Genomic DNA, 21,617 nt, shown 5'->3' with positions numbered 1-21,617 from the left:
GCAATCCTGTTGCAGAACTGGCCATCAGTCTAGGGACTACGGTCACTTCCCCGAGCACTGGCCTGGTTTCCGCTGCAGGGATGACTTGCCACTCAAAAGCATCATCAAGCCGGGAACCTTCACCCTCTGCTCATTATCTGCCCACCATAGAGGCACTGGGTAGATGTCGGTAGTACCAGTTACAGGAGACAACACGGCATGGTTGTGGAGCGTGCTTGTCCTCCAGCTCCTCTGGCCAGCCCACCACCTCCTCTCTTTCCTACATGGCAAGAATCCAGCCCTGCCCAGTGCTTTAAACTCTGCTCAAGGGCCCAGCTGGTTGTTGCAGATGCACTGGGAAGGCCAGGAGACAATCTACTAGGGCAGAAGACCAGGTGAGGACCCCAGGGGACAGGCCCTCCAGGTCAGGTTGGAGAAACATCCGGTGCTACAGCTCCAGGTAATTTGGGATGTGGATGAGACAAGCTAACAAGTGGAGGGAACCACCAGAAAGGACTTGGGTGTGACAAGGGTGGTGACAACCTCAGGCACCTGGACACTCCAGGACATCACTATTTATTTCTCCTTGGGTTTTTGTGACCCCCCAACCAACCTCTTCTAGAAACAAGTGCCAGAGTTTCTAGGCCTCCTTTTTTCCTGTTTGTTTTAGTAAAAGAAAATAAGCCCCCTCTACACAAGCGCAGAATTAGGGGCTGTTGTGTTTGAAGCGGTGCACAGCCAGGATCTTGTACTCCAGGAAGTTGTCCCATTGTGTCTCTCTCTCCTGGGAAGGCTGGATTACTCATGCCCAGAGCTTCCTTCTCCAGTCCCCGTATTACAACAACGTGACAGAGAGACTCCAACACACAGAAGGCACACAGAGTTGACAGCTTGTTTTATTGGGGTCCAGACCACCTGGGCCAGCCCACACTGGGAGGGATAGTGGCCACCATGTGGCTTGCAGACCGGCTCCTTCAGCTCTGCATTAGCTCCTTGTACCCTGCGGATACAAAGTCACTCAGGCTTAGGATGGGTTGAAACATTACTTGCTAAATAACTTCTCTCCCATGGCTGTTGCATGGAAGAGCCTGGCTTTCTGACTTGCCATGGGTGCCATTTTCCAGTGGGAATAGCAAGGTCCTGAGAATGCTAAGTGGCCACCATATCCTGGTCATCCTTTTGGGAGCAGCTCCTAAAAGCTGAGCGCTAACCCTACAGTGGGTACTGAGAAGTTGGAGAGGTGGGTGGTTTGAGCCTTTTTCCAAGAGCTTAAAGCTGGTTTCTAATTTCCCTTGTGGCCAGGCCTGGTAGTAAGGCTTGTATTCCCAGGTACTCAGGAAGATGAGGCAGGAAAATGATAAATCAAGGCCTTCCATGGCTAGAGGGAAAATTCAAGGCAGGCTGAGCAACTCATTGTGACCCTGCCTCAAAACAAAAGCATTAAAAAGAAAAAAAGCCCAGCACCTAGCATGTGACAGGGCCTAGGTTCAACATTAAGCAAGGGAGGGGGATCCCTTTGGTCCCTGTGGTTAACAGGGAGGATCCGGAGGCCAGCTCCACCAAGATCCTCAGCTGCCCCACATGCCTTCTGCTGATGCCGAGTTATTATCTTCACCGGTCCAGCCAGGACCAGCTAGGTCATGTCCCTGGCTTTGGCCCATTTCCGAGGTGAGAGGCTGAGGCAGAGAGTAGACCAGGCAGCTCATCCAGAAAGAGTCCACAGCTGGACTCTCCAGGCCCCACTCCTTACTTGGATGTTCCTGACTGCTTCCCTGGGCTGCTGAGGAAGGCTGGAAAACATACTCACCGGAAGTGAGGTGGGCTCTTGCTTCAGATCCCCGGGGACGCATTCCCCTAGGCAGAGGACACAAACGAGGAGTGAGCAAGAGACCCAGGTGTGGGAGGGCAGACAGAGATCCTAGACCCAGACTTCTGTTTGGTACCAAGTAAACAACGTGTCCTGCCACAGACTGCTGGCTGCACCATCACTACCATCTGTTGCCCCAGTAACATCCCATCCGTATCCTCAGGAGATCTGCGATAGTGGCATCTACAGAGCACTTCCAAGTCACCATGCTGCAGTCTCTAATGGCTTTAACTCAATGACACCTCAGAGCAGGCTTTGGGGAAGAACATTGTTATCCCATTTGACAGATGAGGAAAGGAAGGCTCTAGGAAGGCTGGCCAGAAGCCACGCCTCTCTGCTTGAACCACCCACTTTGAATGTGGGTACCCGACTGTGGAGTCTGTGCCCTCAACCCCAAGGCTCTGCTGTTTCCTCAGCAGTGTCTGTGGATACGTGAATGGAGACTCGTGACCCCGGACAAGAACGGAACTGGTCAAATGCTGGCTCTGCTAGTGTGTGCTCTGAGAATTGGGAGAAACCCAGGAGCTCTCTCAGTCCCTGTAGAGAGGGCGAGGACTTGTTCGTCTCTGAGTGGTATAGGAAAGATGCAGGGACTGAGGATGTCCTCTGTGGGCAGGAAGGATGGGAGGACCAAAATTCAGAGTGGGCCAAGATGTCACTTACCTCTGTCAGCTATAAAAATGATGGAGTTCTCAGGGATGCCCACACCCAGGGCCACCTCCCTGAACTTCTGCAGAAGGCTGTCCCTCAGCTGTGGCTCCCGGCCTGCAAATAGAAAGCAGAGGAGATACCTAAAGTCCAAGGCACCGAGGCTGGCCAGCTAGGGTGACTGTGCCCAGTGAAAAGTGTGGAAAGGATTGAGCCATTTAGTCTTCTTGACACACTGTTGAAATATGGCTCCCCAAGAGAGAGAGATTGGGCCCATCATAGGTCCTGGGTCCTTGTTCAGGGCTCTTCCTGTTGGCTCTGTCTGGGCCCTGGTGGCCCTGGAGTCACTTTCTCCCTGCCCCTTTCCATTTTCATGGGTGCACATGTGTTTGTCTATGTGGGCAGCTGTGCAGGTGGAGGCTGAGAGTTGAAGGAGGAAATCAACTTCCATTGCTCTCCTGCCTTACTCATTGGGGTGGAGTCTCTCAGTCAGACTCACAACTCACTGACAATGCTAGTCTCACTTTCCAGCATGTGTGGGGGTCCCCTGTTGACTGGAATTACAGGCAGGAGACCATGCCCACCTTGTGTTTATGTGGGCTCTATGAATCCCAATTTGACTTCATGGTATCAGCTGTCTCCCAGCCCCAGGAGTTCCTTCTGGAGATGGAATGAGAAGTCTTCCTCACCAGGGAGACTGGGCTGTTCATCCTCAAGGAAAAACCCTTGTCCCTCCCTAACCAGAGTTCTCTCACCAAGAAAAAGCAAACTTCCTGCTCCTTCCCCATGGTCCATAGAGTAACAGTCTCTTCCCACACCAGCTCCAACAGGCTCACTGACAAGGCCTTTACCATAGAGCTTGGCAGTGATGGTGGGTCCATGGTCCCGGGTGAACTTTTTGGTGAGGAAGATGGCATACTCGTCATAGTTGGTGTGGGCCACATAGGTTTCCAAGGTTGCATTCCATTCTGTGAGGGAGACACAGGCAGACCAGAGGCGTCAGTGGTCAGGCCCTTCACCCTAGAGGCCCATCACTGTCTTCCACTCAGCACGCCTGCATCCTTCCCCACAACCGCATGACCCTTCCAGGGTCTCACCTTCTCCTCCAGCATCAGCCTCTCTCTCCACCTGCTAGACAGTACTGACTCACCCAGCTCCAGTCCATCCATCCCCTGCAGGTCCGTTCCTCCTTGTCTGCCTCCCTCCCTGGTTCCTTCCCTCTCTTTTGCTCACCTCCCTCTTTTTCATCCCTTTCATCCTTCTTCCCAACCTCCCGCTCTCCTTCTCTCTACCCTTCCCCATTGCCTCTCCTTCCATTTCTACTCTTTCCTTCTCCTTTTTTATTTTTTAAAGAAGAGTCTCAAGCTGGGTGGTGGTGGTGCACCCCTTTAATCCCAGCACTCAGGAGGCAGAGACAGGCGGATCTCTGTGAGTTTGAGGCCAACCTGGTCTACAGAGTGAGTTCCAGGACAGGCTCCAAAACTACAGAGAGAAACTTTGTCTCAAACCCCCCCACCCAAAGAAGCCCTCAAAAAACAAAAAACAAAAAAAGTAGAGTCTCATTTAGCCCAGGCTGGCCTTTCAGCTTGTTATGTAGCCAAGGATGCCCTTGAACTTCTGGTCCTTCTTCCTCCACCTTATTGCTGGGAATATAAGCATGAACCACCATGCCCGGCTTTCCCTTCTTCCTTCCACCCTTCCCCTTCCTTCTCTCCTGTCTGTCTTTCCTTCCTTCTTTTCTCCTTTGGTCACTCCATCCACCTGTCTTCAGATGGCCCATCCACTCATCTGTCATCCCATTCATCAACTTATTGTTGCTCACCTCATCAATGTTCCCGTCCTCTGTCAACTCTCAGTGTTCATCTCATGCACAATAATATGGCACACAGAGGAGATTCCACAGACAGTTGCTAAATCTATGAGTCAATTTGGACCCACATTCCTCTGTCGCTTAGAACCAAACATGAGGCCTGCAGGTGGGGAGCTGCTAACATTGGCAATCTACACCTCTCCCAGTTCTGGACAGATGCTAAATGAGAGGAGCTGTGGAGCCCAAACATTGGAGGGCAGCCTGGATGACTTCTCAGATACACTGGAAAGCAGGTCGCAATGGTAGGGGGAGAGAAAGGGGAAGGAAGGGACTGTGGTGTGTCCCCACACTCACTAGGATTGTAGGAGAGGAACTTTCCATCGATGTCTGTCTTCTCATAGGTCCAGGAGATCTCCTCGCAGACACCTCTCCTGTCAATGACCAAGCCAAAATGTCCTTTTTGTGTCCATTTGGAAATGAATGTTTCCAAATATCTTGTTTCATGGTCATCCTAGACCTTGGAAATCCCCTTTTTATTCCTGCTTCCTGGCAGGGTGAGCAGTAAAGTCACATTGTCATCGCTGCACATTACCCTGGTGGCAGTGGTGGACCAATGCTCAGCTTTCAGTCATGGCCTGATGTCCCCAATGAGGATGATGGCCCCTTGTGGCTATCATTGGAATCACTGAGCATGGATCATGGATCATGTAGTATTCTAGCTATTGCGGTTTCATGATCACTCCTTGTCCTGTGAACAGCTCTTGTGCCACATGCTGGGGACACAGAGGAGAGCCTTGAGTGGGGTTTGCCATAATGGGGGCCACAAAGTCCAGCCAGGGCCAGATGCCAACAGTGTGTTCCTAACAACATAACAAACAGTGTATACATCACAGGGTAAGTAGAAACACTGTACTCAAGAGGCCATGTGATGTGGCCTGAACCTGGGGGTCCAGGAGAGCTTTCTGGAAGAAATGACATGGAACTAGTATCCCAAGGACTCACAGAATTAGGCCAGAGAGGCAGGGAAATGTGCAAAGGTCTGGAGGTCTGAGAACGTGAAGCACACCGGGAACTGAAGATCTGCTGCCCAGGGTTCCAAAGGTCATGGGAGAGCACGGAGCAGGGAGAGGCGAGAGCTGAAAGGCCTAGAGGCCGCGTCAAGATTTCACTCTTTTTTTTTTTTAAGATTTATTTATTTATTATGTATATCTGTTTGCATGTATCCCAGAAGGCCAGAAGAGGGAGCCAGATCTCATTACAGATGGTTGTGAGCCCCCATGTGGGTGCTGGGAATTGAACTCAGGACCTCTGGAAGAACAGCCAGCGCTCTTAACCTCTGAGCCATCTCTCCAGCCCCAAGATTTCACTTTTAATACTGAGGATAGTGGGAAGCCATGGAAGGTTCTCTTCAGTGCGTATGTTTTTTTTTTTTTTTAAGGTCATTCTGTTTGCTGGGTGAAGACTGGATCAGAGGGAAAGAGTGAGGTTGAAGGTGGAAAGGGAAGTAGACAGCTGCAGGAGACAGGAAGGAAGGGAGGGATAGAGGGAGGAAGGGAGGAAGGAAGGAAGGAAGGAAGGAAGGAGGAGGGAGGGAGGGAGGGAGGAAGGAAGGAAGGAAAAGGAAGGAGGGAGGGAGGAGGCTTCTACTGCAGTGGCAGAAGTGGAGAGAGGCTAGGTGGGAGGGGCTTGGGAAAGGGGCAGATCTTCAGGATGGCTGTTTCCCAGCACTAAGGAGTGATAAGAGTCTAGGAACTCCACCCTAGACCTGCTGGACCAAGGCTGCCTGGCTAGGTCCCTAGGGTAGCTGTTCCCTTCCCCAGCCGAGGTATCCCCAAGGAAAGGCAGCTTGCACAAGAAGCCTAGGGTTGGAGGCACGGTCCTTGAGAGGCACACAATGTGTTTGTTGAGGGTGGACAGCAACAACACCCGAGACTCAAAGGCAAAGTCCTAGCTGTGGTTTCCAGGACAAGGTGGGGGGTATTGGAACCCTGGTTGCTCCTGCGCCCCCACTCACCGCCATCGGGTGCTGGACACACTGATCTCTGCTTCTGTCTCTCCTTCTTGCAGCACCAGTGTGCTCATGCTTATCTTGTCCTTAATCTTCCTCAGCCACGGGCAGGTGGAGCCTATCGCCAGGTTGAACCATTTTCCATAGATCTAGGGAGAACCACAAGCTAGGATCTGGATTCACCCAGGCCTTTGAGAAGACATGTCCACATTCCCCTTCCTTCTTCCAAGGGCCAGCCCTTTAGGACAGTGTCTTAAACTGATAATGGATTCCAGGCACAGCACAGTGAGGGCAGAGGTGTGCAATGCCCCCTGCCTTGCACAAGGTCTAACCATAGATGTAAAGTGTCTGTGATACCCCAGTAGGCAGGAGAGTCCAGACTGCATACTCTGAGAACACCAGCCACCACTGCTCAGGAGTGTGAGGCTTGGGTTTTATACCTTCCACAGCAGTGTCCGACACCTTGTGAGGCAGCCTGTGGACGTGCCATGGAGACAAACCTGATAGGGCCTTGTGGGACCAGCCAACCACCTCTTCCCCTTGACACCATGCTGATGGTGCTGACCTTCCAACCCCTAGACCCACAGCACACCTGTTCCTTGTCCTAAGGTATAGAAAATCACCTGGAGAGTTCTGAGAGTCCCTCAGATAGACCATGGAGACAGACAGGGTCCCCCAGACATATCACTTTATGATTCAGGACAAAGACAGGGCTGTTGGCTCCACAATACATACATGTACACACACATATACACATGCATATACAAATATTTGCACAAACACACATCCACACAGACACATGAGTGCCATGCCTGCCAAAGGCCAGGGTACCCTTAGATTAATATGCCTCATCCCCATCAACCTGTATCCAGCTTCTCTTCCTCCCATGATCCCACAGGTCTGTCCCCAAAGCTCACAGGCCCATGCTCATCCTGTGCCTCCTGCCACGTGTGGATTCCTCTGGGAACTCGTGAGGACAGGGCAGACTGGGAAGACATTAGGCTCTCAGAGGGCCCCACAGACTGAATGACATGTAAAGGAGCTGTAGCTTCAGAGAATCCCAGAATAACCTACCTAACAATCAGGCCAGGACAGAGCCCTAGGGATTGAGATGTTGTGTATAAGATGGGAAGACAGACATCCCATGACAGACAGGCCTTGACCAGCAGAGTCCAGTGGCATGGACATGCCACCATTGTGGCCATCTCAGCCAGAGAAGCCAATCTTACCCGAGACTCGCTGAAATTCTCCTGAACCTGGATGTCTGGAAGTGTTTCCACTGGGTCAGCCTTTGAAGCCAGAGAGGCTGTCAGCAGCAGGAACAGAGTCCCGAGACCCTGCATGGCTCTGGGGTCTTAGGCCTTTGAGGTTTCACAACTGGTGCAGAAGCAAAGGACTACTTCTCTGCCTGGGTCAGCTGCAGAGTGAAGCTGGGGAAGAGGCCGGAGCTATATGAGGACCGTGGTGTTTGCTCAGCCTGGTCAATCAGGGTCCTGGGCCAGCTTTAATCGATCTCTGCAGTCCAGCCCAGGTCCAACTCTGTGGACAGGAAGTCATAGTTCCTGACTCCGAAGGGACATTGACCAAGCACAATAGGGTTCAGACCCTAGAGAGGCTTTGTTGTAGGTCTAACCCTCCCCAGGGAGCAGAGGGGCTGGGAGAGTCAGAAAATGACATCCGCTAATGCTTCCTCAGGCCAGTGAGCTAGCCTGCTCTGCCTTGTTTCTCACATGATAAAACTGAGACCCGTGGATGCTGACTGCAGAGCGAGACCAGGCCCTGGCATCCTTCGCCACAGGGTTCTTTTTCATCTCCAGCTCTCAATCCCTGATGATCAATATAACAAGGAGGGATGATGTTCCTTCATGGAGCCACACTGATTTCTCACAGTGGAAGTATCAGGACCCAGCTGAACCCTCCACACCCACCTCAGAAGCCTGTGCATGGCCCTTTCACAGACATATGTCATGAGTCTCCCAGGAGTGACAGGAATGACCCAGGGCCCCACCATGAGAGAGGGAGCATCTGGAGGAGGTCAAGGACAGAGATTCCAAAGCCAGGCAGCTTCCTGTGGTCCTCCTGCTGTGTGAGCTTGGAAAGGTTGCTGGGCCTCTCTTTTCTTCACCCATAAGCAGAGCTAACATCAGTATCTGGATGCTAGCCCTGGGGTGAGGGCTGTAGCAGGAATCTTGAAGAGTCTTATTAATAAAATCAAACCTGAGCCAAGTATTGGGGTGAACACTGGAAGATCAGAGAGACAGAACAAGCCACAGCTAACCTCACCTGGCCAACTTCTCAGCTGATCTTGTTTCCTCAGACTGGAAGCCTCTGTGTCCCCATATCCAAATGGCTCTCAGCTGAACTATGCTGCTCAAAACCTAAAAGCTTAACCAGCCAAATGCTGCTAGTTTCTGGTCCTCATGCCTTATGTACCTTTTTGCTTTCTACCACCACTCCCTGGGATTAAAGGCGTGTCACCATGCCTGGCTGTTTCCAATGTGGCCTTGAACTCACAGAGATCCAGAGGGATTTCTACCTCTGGAGTGCTAGGATTAAAGGCGTGAGTGCCACCATTTTCTAGCCTTTGTATCTAGTGGCTGTTCTGTCTCTGACCCCAGATAAGTTTATTAGGGTGCAAGATATTTTGGGGAACACAATACCACCACAGAGGGCTGAAGAGGTTATTCCAGTGGGGAGCAGCATTATCCCTGAAGTGTCTGTGTAGGGTAACTTACCACCTCTGCAAGATGTATGTCCGTCCAGAACCCCAGATCAGGGTCTTCCTTTTAGATCAGTCATGGCAAGTTGGTTCAGGATGACACACTTATTTTGTTTTGTTCCTTGGGATTTGGAGTCTTTTGCAACAGCAGCCCAAGGAGGGTAACACAGTAACCTTTCATCTAAGGCAACAACAAAAATTTCTCTTTGAGACAGGGATTTATAGCTCAGCCTGGCCTTGAACCATTTGGAGTCAGAACTGCCTTTGAATATCTGATCCTCCTGCCTCCATGTCATGAGTGCCTGTGTAGCTAGAGTTTTCCTGCCTTGCCCACAGTCAGGACAAATCTTTGTCACCCACCAGTCCCACAGCCGCTCAGACCCAACCAAGTAAACACAGAGACTTATATTGCTTACAAACTGTATGGCCGTGGCAGGCTTCTTGCTAACTGTTCTTATAGCTTAAATTAATCCATTTCCACGTGGCTGGCGACTTACCGGTGTCTTCACATGTTGCTGGTCATGGCGGCAGCTGGCAGTGTCTCTCTGCCTCAGCCTTCTGCTTCCCAGAATTCTCCTCTCTCCTTTTCCCACCTACTTCCTGCCTGGCCACTGGCCAATCAGTGTTTTATTTATTGACCAATCAGAACAATTTGACATACAGACCATCCCACAGCACTTCCCCTTTTCTTTTTTTAAAAAAGGAAGGTTTTAACTTTTACACATTTGCAAAGCCAGCTTGGTATATTTGGGAATTTGGGCGTAGCTTCTCTTACTACTTCCTGCTGGAGGGGGGCGCTGTATCTATGGGGACACAAAGAAAATTTTAGGATCATGGAGCAGTCTGTGAGGCTGTATCGCCTGAGCCAGTTGCCTTGAAACAATTCTGGATGTTGGATCATCTGGGCCATGGTGTCATTGGAGACCTTTCAGGGGGTCTTGGCTGGTCAAACTTGATGTATCTTGATCTGGAACAAATCCATAGCCTCTGGCTTTCTGTAGAAACAAAAGCAGAGCCTCTTTTCCAAAGCAACATATCCTTACATCCAAATTTTGAAGTTAAGGTACCTTTAAAATACACATTTTGGCATAACTCAACAGCTTTTGCAATCAAATGTTTTTCTTCAGTTATGAATATCAAAGAGAACATAATCCAGATTCTCTGTGCGGTAGCCATCTTTACGTGGCTTATGTTTTATATTACCTTGAGCCTATTGCTTTAAACTGCAACCTTTTAAGCCTGAGACTGTGCTGTGGCTGCTGGCTCCGCCCACTTCAGCTTCCCAACATGGCGGTGGTGAGTTTTTCGCCAGCTTTGGGAGCCATCAATTCTCAGAAATAGTGGGTCTATGCTTCTTATCAAAGCAGCGTGTAGCCCAGAAACCTCTTTTTGTTTTGTACTAGCAAAGGCTAAATCCACCATGCAGCTTAATGTGCCACTTGCAAAGGCCTCATTCCTGCCATACTGCAGCTCGAGCGCACACGCCAGGAACCCGCCAGTAACTCAAACCGGCAGCTGCTGCTCATTTGAGAGAGACAATTAGGGAGCTGTTTTTAGTTCCGTTTTAGAATCTTTTTACTCAGGTTTTAGGTGGAAACTCTTGCCAACACGTTGGGCGCCATTTGTAGCTAGAGTTTTCCTGCCTTGCCCACAGTCAGGACAAATCTTTGTCACCCACCAGTCCCACAGCCGCTCAGACCCAACCAAGTAAACACAGAGACTTATATTGCATACAAACTGTATGGCCGTGGCAGGCTTCTTGCTAACTGTTCTTATAGCTTAAATTAATTCATTTCCATAAATCTATACCTTGCCACGTGGCTGGTGGCTTACGGCATCTTCACATGATGCTGGTCATGGCGGCAGCTGGCAGTGTCTCTCTGCCTCAGCCTTCTGCTTCCCAGAATTCTCCTCTCTCCTTTTCCCACCTACTTCCTGCCTGGCCACTGGCCAATCAGTGTTTTATTTATTGACCAATCAGAACAATTTGACATACAGACCATCCCACAGCATGCCTGGATCACAGGCACGCCCTACCATTGCCTGGTTTATGCTGTGCTGGGGGTTAAACCCAGGGCTTTGTGCATCTTGGGCAAGAGCTCTACCAGTTGGGCTCCATCCTTGGCCTCTAGATTTCCATATTCTAAAAGGAGTTTTTAAAAACTCCTGTCCATGATACTATGATCCGTCTCCATGTGCCTCTCTCTTCTCCAGGGGTCCCAGCCACCATCCTTCCTACCTCCCTGCTCCTCTTGTGACAGATTCCTTCATGCAGCAAGGAATCCCTGTTACAGCTGACTCCTGAGAGCAAGGGCCCTGGAAGAATCAGGGGTTCCCTTCCATAGTCAGTGCCTGAGCAAATAGTGGGCTATTTCCTCCTGTGAGGCCCAGCAGACACAGTCCCCTTTTGCTGGTATCCAGAGCGCATGTGTCTATTTGTAAATGAGAGGGTTTCCTTGCACCATAACTGACAGCTTGTCCATGGATGGAATTTGCTTTTTTGGGGGGCTCTGGTTGACAGAAAGCACAAGGCCTCCATATGCAGTTCAACACAGCAACAGCCTTGGCTTAACTTTCTGTCATAGTTACCCTCTTTTGTGTTCCTGATTCTCTGACTTTTTATAGATTAATATTGATTAATAGATTGGGAATAGTATGGACTGGAGTACACATGCACAGTGCATGTGCTGTGGTGGAGGTACCTGTGGACGTCTGAGGACAACTTGCGGAAGTCCGCTCTCTCCATCCACCATGTGGGTTCCAGGGATCGAACTTGGCTTGTCAAGGTTGGCAGCAAGGCCTTTACCCACTAAACCATCTCAGCAGCCTAGTTTCTCAGTCTTTCAGGGTTGACTAACGCTGGGCACAAGGAGGTGAACTGAGATGGAGAACAGAGAAGCAGAAGTGAGGCATCTTGACTCCTTGTTCTGTGGGAGCTTGGGACAGCTTTCCCTCTCCCCTTATCTGTAAATGAGAGGACAGAGCAGTTGCCATTTAGCCCACCTGGAGGGCAAGAGAGACCCACTTGTAGATGCAGTCTGTGAATGTCCATGCCCACCCCAGTGACTGTCCTACCACCTGGGCTACATGCATTATACATCCATATATACATATAAAATTTATTATATAATAATATATATTTTATAGAGTTATAGAGATATATTCCATATGAATATATTAATATGTAATATTAATAACCTACAATGCTATAATAAATGTAAGTTTATATATTCATATAACTATATAGCAATATATAAGATGTTTTATACATAATTGATTTATAATATTTAATAACATATTATATATAATAAGTTATATATATATGTATTTTATTCTTACCTTATGTTCATTGGTGGCTTGCCTTCATGTGTGTCTGTGTGAGGTGTCAGATGCCCTGAAACTGGAGTTACAGACAGATGTGAGCTGCCATGTGGGGGCTGGGAATTGAACTTGGGGTCTCATGAAGAGCAGCCACTGCTCTGAACTGTTGAGCCATCTCTCTAGCCTCCAACATGACCTTTCTGACCTTCCTGGCAGGCTGGAAAACTTAAAGAACTCAGGGTACCCCAACTCTGATCTCAGACTCTTGGGGACAAGCCCGTATGCTCATAGTACAACCTGCTGTGGTGAGGGCAAGCTGGGAGTTTACTTAGTACTCAACATGTCCATGAGTGGAAGGAGTGGGGCAGGGGTGGGGGTGAGGTGAACACAGGATGACCAGGATTGCCGATCTCTCTTCTTGTTCCAGATGTTTGCACTCCTGAGATTATTAACCAGAGCAAGCAGAGGGGACCCCAGCCAAGGCCATCTGGACTTTGAACCATTTTTAAACATTAACAGGGGCTGTAGGGAGAGAAGACAGGCAGACCTAGGATCCCCCATTCCCTCTTCTTCTTTATTTCAAAGTAGAAGCTGAGGGGCCTCCCAGGGGGCCCAAAGTTCACAGGAATCATGATGATTCTGGAATAATTTGAAGGTGGGGATGATGTTGCTCACCCAGGAACCCAGCACAGCAGACATTAGTTGTCTCAGTGTTCAGACGAACACATTGGGGAGAGGACTTGTTCAAGGTCACTCAGCTTATAGCCCAAGCCTACACCCTCACTCTCACATCATGGCTATTCAAGTGTTCATTCTTTCAAGCTTGTCTCTAGGAACAGAATAAGGACCCTGACAGGGTTTGAGGAGGAGGCCGGCAAATGAGGAAATGATGTAAGGCAGAGTATATTGATGGGAGGCAGAAGCCAGGGAGGAGGACTCACCCAAAGAGAGGACATGCCCAGACATGAGTGCACAGGAGAGTGAGGTCCCAGAAGGGAAGTCATCTCAGAACTGGGGACAAAGTCACAAAAGTCTCAGAAGTGGAAAATGGAGAGAGACGTGCATCCATCTCTCTCTCTTCTCTTTCTCTCTCTCTCTCTCTCTCTCTCTCTCTTCTCTCTCTTTTCTCTTTCTCTCTTCTCTCTCTCTCTCTCCTGAGCTTTCCCTGTTTCCACCAACTGGCGGAAGCTGTAATGAGGCATGAGTCTGTATGGGGGTGCTTCCCCAACACTCTGCAGCTGGAAGACAAAACCATTATGATACAAGTATGGCTGAGCCAGGAAGTGGCCCCACTATTCCCAGCATTTGGCTTGTTCAGAGTCCTGAAGGGCTGCTTTATGCTGGTCCAGCGCAGCCAGAGAGTGCCTTCCCCACAATCCAGTGCAAAGCCAGGCTGAATCCAGGCCAGACTGAATCACGGTTAAAGGATTGTTGTAGTTGGAGTTATCTCCAGTCCTGTCCAGGACCCGGAGTCACTCAGACCCAAATAAACACACAGACGCTTATATTATTTAAACTCTTTGGCCTAATGGCTCAGGGTTCTTGCTATCTAGCTCTTATATCTTCAATTAACCCATTTCTATTAATCTATAAGTTGCTATGTGGCTAGTGGCTTACCGGTACTTTACATCTTGCCTCTCCTGGCGGCAGCTGGCAGCAACTCCTCACTCAGCCGTCCACTTCCCAGAATTCTCCTCTCTGTTTATCCCGCCTATACTATACTTTGTGCCTGGCTACTGACCAATCAGCGTTTTATTTATCAATCAATCAGAGCAACACTTTCACAGCATACAGAGAGACATCCCCAGCAGATTGGCTTCATGGAGGGAAATTAAGCATTGTGAGCAGCGCAGTTCTCAGCACCACTGATAAGGGGGATCAGCCTCAAGTAACACCAATCTCATTAAGAGCTGCTGAATGGCACAGGCTAATTCACACCAGTAAACTTATGTGCTGAAGGGAACCTGTCTGCCCTGGTGACAGTTCAGGAGTAGGTCTAGCAGTCATGATGCTAACTATAGCTTGCCATGTGTCAGGTGTATGTGTTGAGTGTGGTACATGAAACTCTACAAGTTTGACTTTCCATCCCCTTTGTAAAGAAAACACAATCCCTGGCAGAGCTCCTAAGAACAGCCTGGCATCATTTCAGCTGATCCTTGCTGCCAGGTCTTGGTCTGAGAGTTAGACATGTTCACCATCTAATTCTCAAAGTGGTCCTCTAAACTGTCACATTAATGTGAACGCCATTTCACAGAAAAGGACACTGAAGAGCTGGGGAAATGGCTGTCAGTAGAGAGTTTGCCTTGTAAGAATGAGAATCTGAGTTGATTCCCAAAACCCACATAGAACAGCCAGGCATGGCAAGGCACACTTGACCTCCTGGGGCTTGGACTGCCCTCTTGTTCCTAGTCATAAAGCATTATTCAACTGAAAGATACCTCGACTTCAAAAGCACTGTACCCATGGCCCTCTCCCCCAGTCCCCAGCAGGACAGGAGTGAAGAGGATTTAAAGACACAAAGGCTTCCGGTTCTCTTCAAAGTTTCAGAACACTGTCCTTGAGGACTAAGCCCAAGACAAGGCCTGCAGCTTGTTGGCCTGGGATTCAACATTCAAGAGGTCTCAGGTCTGTGAGGAGTCATTGTCCATGGAAACACTTGTTCTCAACATGATTCTGTTCCCAACACCCGGGTCTACCGGCCAAGCCTCCCTTGCATGGCATTCAGCAACCAGGAAGCAAGATGGGTGCTGAGCACAGCTGTCTGCGTTTCATCCCTAGGGGTTGCCTGCACAGGAAGCCATGGGACACAGCACATATGATATCACCATCCCACTTGATGGCTTCACATTTGGCCTTGTGGGGCTGGCTCTGGGCTGAGGGAAAGGTACCTGTCTCCTGGTGAGAAGGGCAGCTGGTAACACTGATGAGAACTCAGCTCCAGGTTTGTAGGAAGGAAGAGTCTTCATTTCAGTTTGACAGATTTTATCTCCTGCACTTTGAAGAGTTGGAAGAATTCTACAAGGCATGTTTTCCACTGTGAAGCTTTGGAGCCCAAGGTCCCCTATTTTCCTGGCCTCAGGCTACACTGCCCAAGGAGGGGGACGCCTGAGGAGATTCTGGGCACCATACATACATACTCTTGGTGACTCACAGGGTCTCTGAGAAGGATCAAAGCTGGGATTTAGTTGAAGGGAAACCCTGTGAGGTGCTACCCGGCTTGCTCAAGTCTTCACGGGGGTTTATGCAGGGTTATTTAGGGACCCTGTATACCATGTACTGTATTTTAAAAAGAGTTACCTAGTGTCACACTTGCTGTGTTAATTAACAAAGATGTCGTTGGTGGTCTTCTGTATCTACGGTGTGGATCCAGCAGTCCTTCAAGGAGCCACATTGCATGGGGGTTGAGTTGCCGGTTCTTGTGATACATAAACTCCCAAGGCCAAACTTGCGGGTTTCTTTAGGGTTTTCTGTGTGTCCTTTGGGGTGTTTTGTTTTTGGTTTGGATACTGTTTCTCCATTTTACAGCCAAGTCAATTTCATGATGTTTAAAAATTTTACTGATGTTAAATGGAGGAAAGGGACAGAAAAAAATTTTAAAAAGAGAGATTTTTACAAAGTAATAAAATTTAAAACTGAGCTGTTTCAATGTTGCTGTTTTTGCCTGTCTGTTCTTGTCCAAAAGTGGAATGTTCCCATGGAGAAGAAAAAGGTTCCACTGCGTTCCTTAAGTCACCAAAAGCCCCAGCCCAAGAATCAGTTCCTCCCCCGACTCCCAAACCATCTCCCAGTTGGTTGATGCCAAGGCAAAAAGACATCCTTTCAATGACTAGAGGATCAGTCGCCTAGTGTGTTCACAAGTTCATGTCAGTGTTGTATTTATGGTTTTACAATAAAACGACTTTAGGAACCTCCGGTGTGTGATGTGTTTCTTAGGGTGGAGCTGGGCCATGCCATCCACTTAGCACAGGGCTGGGTGAGGAGGACAGGTCAGGCGCCAAGATGGCTTGAGCCTGTCATACTCTGAGGTCATACTTGCCCACTCTTGGGGTCATTGGTTGTCACAGCATAGACCTGGCTCAGCCAGTGTTTGATGGCTATGGGAGACAGTTTCCAAGGAGACAATGACCTGCTGTGAGATGGCTTCTAGAGGTTTGTTTCAGAATAAGGGATGGAGGTAATCAGTCCTGCTGGTTCAGTACATAGGGCACACATCATAGTGGGCCTGGCCCCTGAGCTGTCCATGAGGATCTTGTACCTCTAATACATTGGCCAGAGTCCCCCATGCAATGTATGTGTGTTAACAACTATCCTATGTACCATTCATTTCCTGGGGAAGACTAGCCCAGTCTTGAAAGCATTGGGACTCTAAACACACAAGAGTTGGCTCCCACAACTTGTTCAGGGCTTGATGCCATAGACGGGATATTCATGCTTTTCTTCTATAGACTCAAAGTTGAGGGAGAAAAGATCACACCAGAAAATGAACTGAGGCCTGTGTAGAGGATAGAGTGCCTTAAGGGAGCCCGGCATGGAAAGGCTGCCTTCTTGGTCTCCAGGTAAGTAAAGCCCAGGCCCCTCCCACCTCAGGCTCCACCCATGTCCCTGACCAGTGGAGGGTAACTCCACTCTAAGAAGCCCAGTCACTTGAGTCTTCTAGACAAAATCCTGTCAAATTATTTGTAGGTATCATCTCTAAACTTGGGCCCTACCCAGAGGGCAACAGCACCGCCCTGCAGGCATGCCCCATGGAAGCTTCTCCAAGGAAATCCCTGTGCCAGCAGGTAAAGTTGGTGCACAAGTTTCTCCATGGCTGACATTATCAGGAAGTCAATGGCATCCACAGATGTGTCTGAAATCCCTAGGCCTTGAGGGTCAGATAAGGCCAGGTCATGGCTGGTGAACCTCACCAGTGAAGGGCCAGCCTCTGGGTTATATGACCATTTAAGGTGTTTGTTAAGCAGCTGCATGTGTACTGTAGCAAGGAAATCTGGTTAGTAACCACCAAAAACCCACAGCAAGACTGGAGATGCTGTGTGTGACTCTTCACGGTAAGGGCCAGCTTCCAGGGAATTAATCTTGGTCCCTTTTGAGATGAGTGGTGTGGATTTCTGGGACTAAGTTACAGGCAGGCCTCACCCCATTCCAGCAGAGGGATAATTGTGTTGTTAGGGTACACCATTGTCTCTTTAAAACTGTAGCAAGTCCCAGGGGGTATCACAGAACTGTCACAGAAACAGGTGATTTCAAGACAGAAAAATTGGAGGTAGGACAAGTGAGCCACAGGATGATGTATGCTCAGGACACAATCCAAACCCCTGATGTGTCTTCCCACAAGAATTTGGGATGTGGATGAGACAAGCTAACAGGTGGAGGGAACCACTAGAAACGACTTGAGTGTGACAAGGGTGGCAACAACCTCAGGCACCTGGACACTCCAGGACATCACTATTCTTTATCCCGGTCTTTGTGACCCCCAACCAACCTCTTCTAGAAACAAGTGCCAGAGTTTCTAGGCCTCCTTTTTTCCTGTTTGTTTTAGTAAAAGAAAATACTCCCCCCCCCACACTCGCACAGAATTAGGGGCTGTTGTGTTTGAAGCGGTGCACAGCCAGGATCTTGTACTCCAGGAAGTTGTCCCATTGTGTCTCTCTCTCCTGGGAAGGCTGGATTACTCATGCCCAGAGCTTCCTTCTCCAGTCCCCGTATTACAACAACGTGACAGAGAGACTCCAACACACAGAAGGCACACAGAGTTGACAGCTTGTTTTATTGGAGTCCAGACCACCTGGGCCAGCCCACACTGGGAGGGATAGTGGCCACCATGTGGCTTGCAGACCGGCTCCTTCAGCTCTGCATTAGCTCCTTGTACCCTGCGGATACAAAGTCACTCAGGCTTAGGATGGGTTGAAACATTTCTTGCTAAATAACTTCTCTCCCATGGCTGTTGCATGGAAGAGCCTGGCTTTCTGACTTGCCATGGGTGCCATTTTCCAGTGGGGATAGCAAGGCCCTGAGAATGCTAAGTGGCCACCATATCCTGGTCATCCTTTTGGGAGCAGCTCCTAAAAGCTGAGCGCTAGCCCTACAGTGGGTACTGAGAAGTTGGAGAGGTGGGTGGTTTGAGCCTTTTTCCAAGAGCTTAAAGCTGGTTTCTAATTTCCCTTGTGGCCAGGCCTGGTAGTAAGGACTTGTATTCCCAGGTACTCAGGAAGATGAGGCAGGAAAATGATAAAGACCTTCCTGGGCTATGGGGAAAATTCAAAGCAGTGTAGGGAGAAGGGGCTGGCTAGAGAAACCCACCCTGACCCTGGACCCAGAATTAGGGAAAGATGGCTCAGATAAAGCCAATGAGAAAAACACAGTTTAGCTCAGATCAGAGCCATCTCTGCCCCTGTCCAACTGACTTGTGAAATCAACCAATCACAGAACAGGACAGTAGAATCCTGGCCCTAGGGCCTAGGACCAGGGAAAGAAACACAGCCTGTGTTTGGGACCCGAGCCAGAGAAGTGAACACTTTATCCCCAAACCCAGGACCCAGGAAATATGGCCTGACTCTGAAACTCGTACCAAAATAACACTCTTGGCCCCTAAAATCAGAGTCAGTGAAAGAAATGTGCCCTGGCCTTAGAGGTAGTGTCAAAAAGCCAAGAAAGGCCAGTGAAAGAAACACAGTTTGGCCCTGAAATCAGGGCCATCTCTGTCCCTTGCTCACAAAACTGGCCAATCCCTGGGCAGAAAATAAACTAACCAATCACAGTTGACTCTGTCCCCTAGACATCTTATATAAACTGCCCTGCCTGGTCAGTTGTGAGCTGTTCTCTCTACCCTGGTAGAGTCAGCTACTCTCCTGGACTCCTCCTTCCCAAATAAACCTCTTTCTCAAAAGAGTATTGGGTGAAGACCTTCATTCACTGGTGCACAGAAGAACCTTGCTGGGACGTCCCATAGTGGACTGAGCGAGAAAGAGGTGGTAACACTGAGCCGGAGAGTGTGGCTCTCTAGGAGAGGAGCAGGATTGCTGTGTCCTGTAGGGAGACAATCCCCCATCATACTATCATACCAGGTATATCCTGACTTTCCCGAAGAGTCAGGATACCCTTCCTTGCTGAAGCAGTTCCAGGCCTGACTCTCCCAAGAAGTCAGAAAACCTTCCTTTCCAAGGTTGGGCTGTTTCTTTGCAGTCTCAGCCATCAGAGCTGTGCTAAACAGCTTCAGGTGTCCGGGACACCTTCAGGGCAGAGCCCTTGTTCTAAGTAGCTCTGAGGTGTCTGGGATACTTGCCCTCTAGGGCTGAGCTGTCTCCTCGCAGTTTCAGCCATCAATTTACTAACATTTGGTGCTGAAACCTGGGATACCAAACTCAGAGTTTTTGCAGTTTACTTACAGGCAGGCTGAGCAACTCACTGTGACCCTGCCTCAAAACAAAAGCATTAAAAAGGAAAAAAGCCCAGCACCTAGCATGTGACAGGGCCTAGGTTCAACACTAAGCAAGGGAGGGGGATCCCTTTGGTCCCTGTGGTTAACAGGGAGGATCCGGAGGCCAGCTCCACCAAGATCCTCAGCTGCCCCACATGCCTTCTGCTGATGCCGAGTTATTATCTTCACTGGTCCAGCCAGGACCAGCTAGGTCATGTCCCTGGCTTTGGCCCATTTCCGAGGTGAGAAGCTGAGGCAGAGAGTAGACCAGGCAGCTCATCCAGAAAGAGTCCACAGCTGGACTCCTCGGCCCCCACCCCTTACCAGGATGTCCCTGCCTGCTCCCCTGGCCTCCAAGGGTCTCTTACCATCACCAGGAACTCCACAGTACTCCTTGCACTCCTTCTCAGAGTAGAACTTGTTACCATTGCCGCTGCATCCCCCGTAGACGAACTGGATGCACTTCCCTTTGGCTGCATCAAAGGCCCAGAGTTCTATATAGGCTCGGCAGGGGCCTTGGACTATGGGGAGATTGCAGGCCGCTGTGGAGGAGAGAGGGACATGGAGTGTTAGTCACCCTTGCAACTGCTGATGGCACACGCACAGGACGACTGAGACAGGGACAGAGGAGCCTGACCATCTAGAGTGCATAGTCCTTCTTCTTCCAGACTGGGAAACTGGATAGGTCTCTGGGGGAGGGGAGCATGACTGACCTAGGCCACGTGTATATAGATGTGGAATTCCTATGAGCTACCTTGTCTTGGATTTCACCCTGAGAAAACTTTAACTCCTGGTCATGGGCTAACTCCAGTGGGATGACGAGGCTTGGGGGTGTGCTCACCTACGGTCCGGCACGTCTGCAGACACTCCTTCTCAGAGATGAAGTTGTTGCCATTGCCCAGGCAGCCCCCATATTGGAAGGGCTCACAGGCCATGGACGTGCCATTGTAGTAATATCTCTCTATCATCCCTAGGCAGGGGCCTTCTGAGTAGTTGAGCTGGCAGGAATCTGGGAAGGAACAGAGGAGCAGCCCTTAGCTAGCGCTTGCTATGTACCTATGTATGACTTGATACGCATCATCCTTGCTAACAGCATTTTCCGTGTGCCTATGTATGACTTGGTGTGCATCACCCATGCTAACAGTGCTTGCTGTGTGCCTGCATATGACTTGATGTGCACCATCCGTGCTGAAAGGGCTATCAACTCATCCCCTTACCTCCTTCATCCCTAGATGGGTGAAACACAGAATGAATACCCAAACCGAGAGACTCAAAATTCAGTGTTCATTCCACCCTATAACCCAGAATGGGAGGTTTACCAATGACCCAAAGACCTATCTGCCCAGAGACTCTAGCTGGTTCCTCCTCTCCCCAAAGCCTCCTTAACCCCTTCACCAAGTTGTTACCATGCCTTTGCTCTCCTGTGATGCATAAAACCCTCTTGATGCCTGGACAGGGCCTGAATTCCCTTGGCCTGGGAAGCGTCTTTCCTCACCTCACCACTGACTTCTTAGGGTCACCAGTGCTTTGATGATGCTCTCCTTTGGACCTATCATTTGCTTCCTTGGGAGTGTCGCCACTAAAACCCAAAGAGCCAAGAAGACCCCAATGTCCAGCGCAAGGCCTAGGGTGGGGTAGGCTTGGCATTTGCTGAGCAAATTAAATGAACTGTCATCCACACAAAGCATCCTTATGTCCTTCCCCGTTATTGACACAACAGCCCTAATGGTCAGCTCAGGAGATGAGTATCCCATTATATAGCAGAGAATACCAAGGCTTGGTGAGCATATAGACAGGAAAGAAATTCATTCCTCCTGGCAGAGCTGAATATTCCTGAGCCTGGAACCA

The 21,617-nt window shown here is 49.6% G+C and overlaps 2 protein-coding genes and 1 long non-coding RNA gene across 3 annotated transcripts; all 3 read right to left on the bottom strand.

Moving 5' to 3' along the window:
- Nucleotides 1–855: 855 nt before the first annotated feature.
- On the bottom strand, nucleotides 856–7,765 carry LOC114683732 (protein AMBP-like). The gene is made up of 7 exons (XM_028858050.2): nucleotides 7,542–7,765; nucleotides 6,319–6,461; nucleotides 4,659–4,735; nucleotides 3,346–3,462; nucleotides 2,510–2,611; nucleotides 1,787–1,833; nucleotides 856–979 (listed from the first exon to the last, which is right to left on the bottom strand). The coding sequence occupies exons 1-7, from the start codon at nucleotides 7,653–7,655 to the stop codon at nucleotides 965–967; spliced, it is 615 nt and encodes a 204-aa protein (XP_028713883.1). The 5' UTR covers nucleotides 7,656–7,765; the 3' UTR covers nucleotides 856–964.
- Nucleotides 7,766–11,200: 3,435 nt separating this feature from the next.
- On the bottom strand, nucleotides 11,201–14,009 carry LOC119087400. Its single transcript, XR_005090830.1, has 4 exons — nucleotides 13,970–14,009; nucleotides 13,294–13,363; nucleotides 12,371–12,431; nucleotides 11,201–11,995 (listed from the first exon to the last, which is right to left on the bottom strand). It is a non-coding gene; the product is annotated as an uncharacterized LOC119087400 (long non-coding RNA).
- Nucleotides 14,010–18,098: 4,089 nt separating this feature from the next.
- Nucleotides 18,099–20,804, bottom strand: LOC114683723 (inter-alpha-trypsin inhibitor). The gene is made up of 3 exons (XM_028858039.2): nucleotides 20,611–20,804; nucleotides 20,138–20,311; nucleotides 18,099–18,222 (listed from the first exon to the last, which is right to left on the bottom strand). Exons 1-3 carry the CDS (start codon nucleotides 20,735–20,737, stop codon nucleotides 18,197–18,199), a joined length of 327 nt encoding a protein of 108 aa, XP_028713872.1. The 5' UTR covers nucleotides 20,738–20,804; the 3' UTR covers nucleotides 18,099–18,196.
- Between the last annotated feature and the right edge of the window lie 813 nt (nucleotides 20,805–21,617).

The sequence above is a fragment of the Peromyscus leucopus genome, chromosome 2 (genome assembly GCF_004664715.2).
Source record: "Peromyscus leucopus breed LL Stock chromosome 2, UCI_PerLeu_2.1, whole genome shotgun sequence".
NCBI classification, from domain to species: Eukaryota; Metazoa; Chordata; class Mammalia; order Rodentia; family Cricetidae; genus Peromyscus; species Peromyscus leucopus.
The sequence above is the reverse complement of the archived record's forward strand: the minus strand, read 5'-3'. Positions and strand labels throughout refer to the sequence as shown.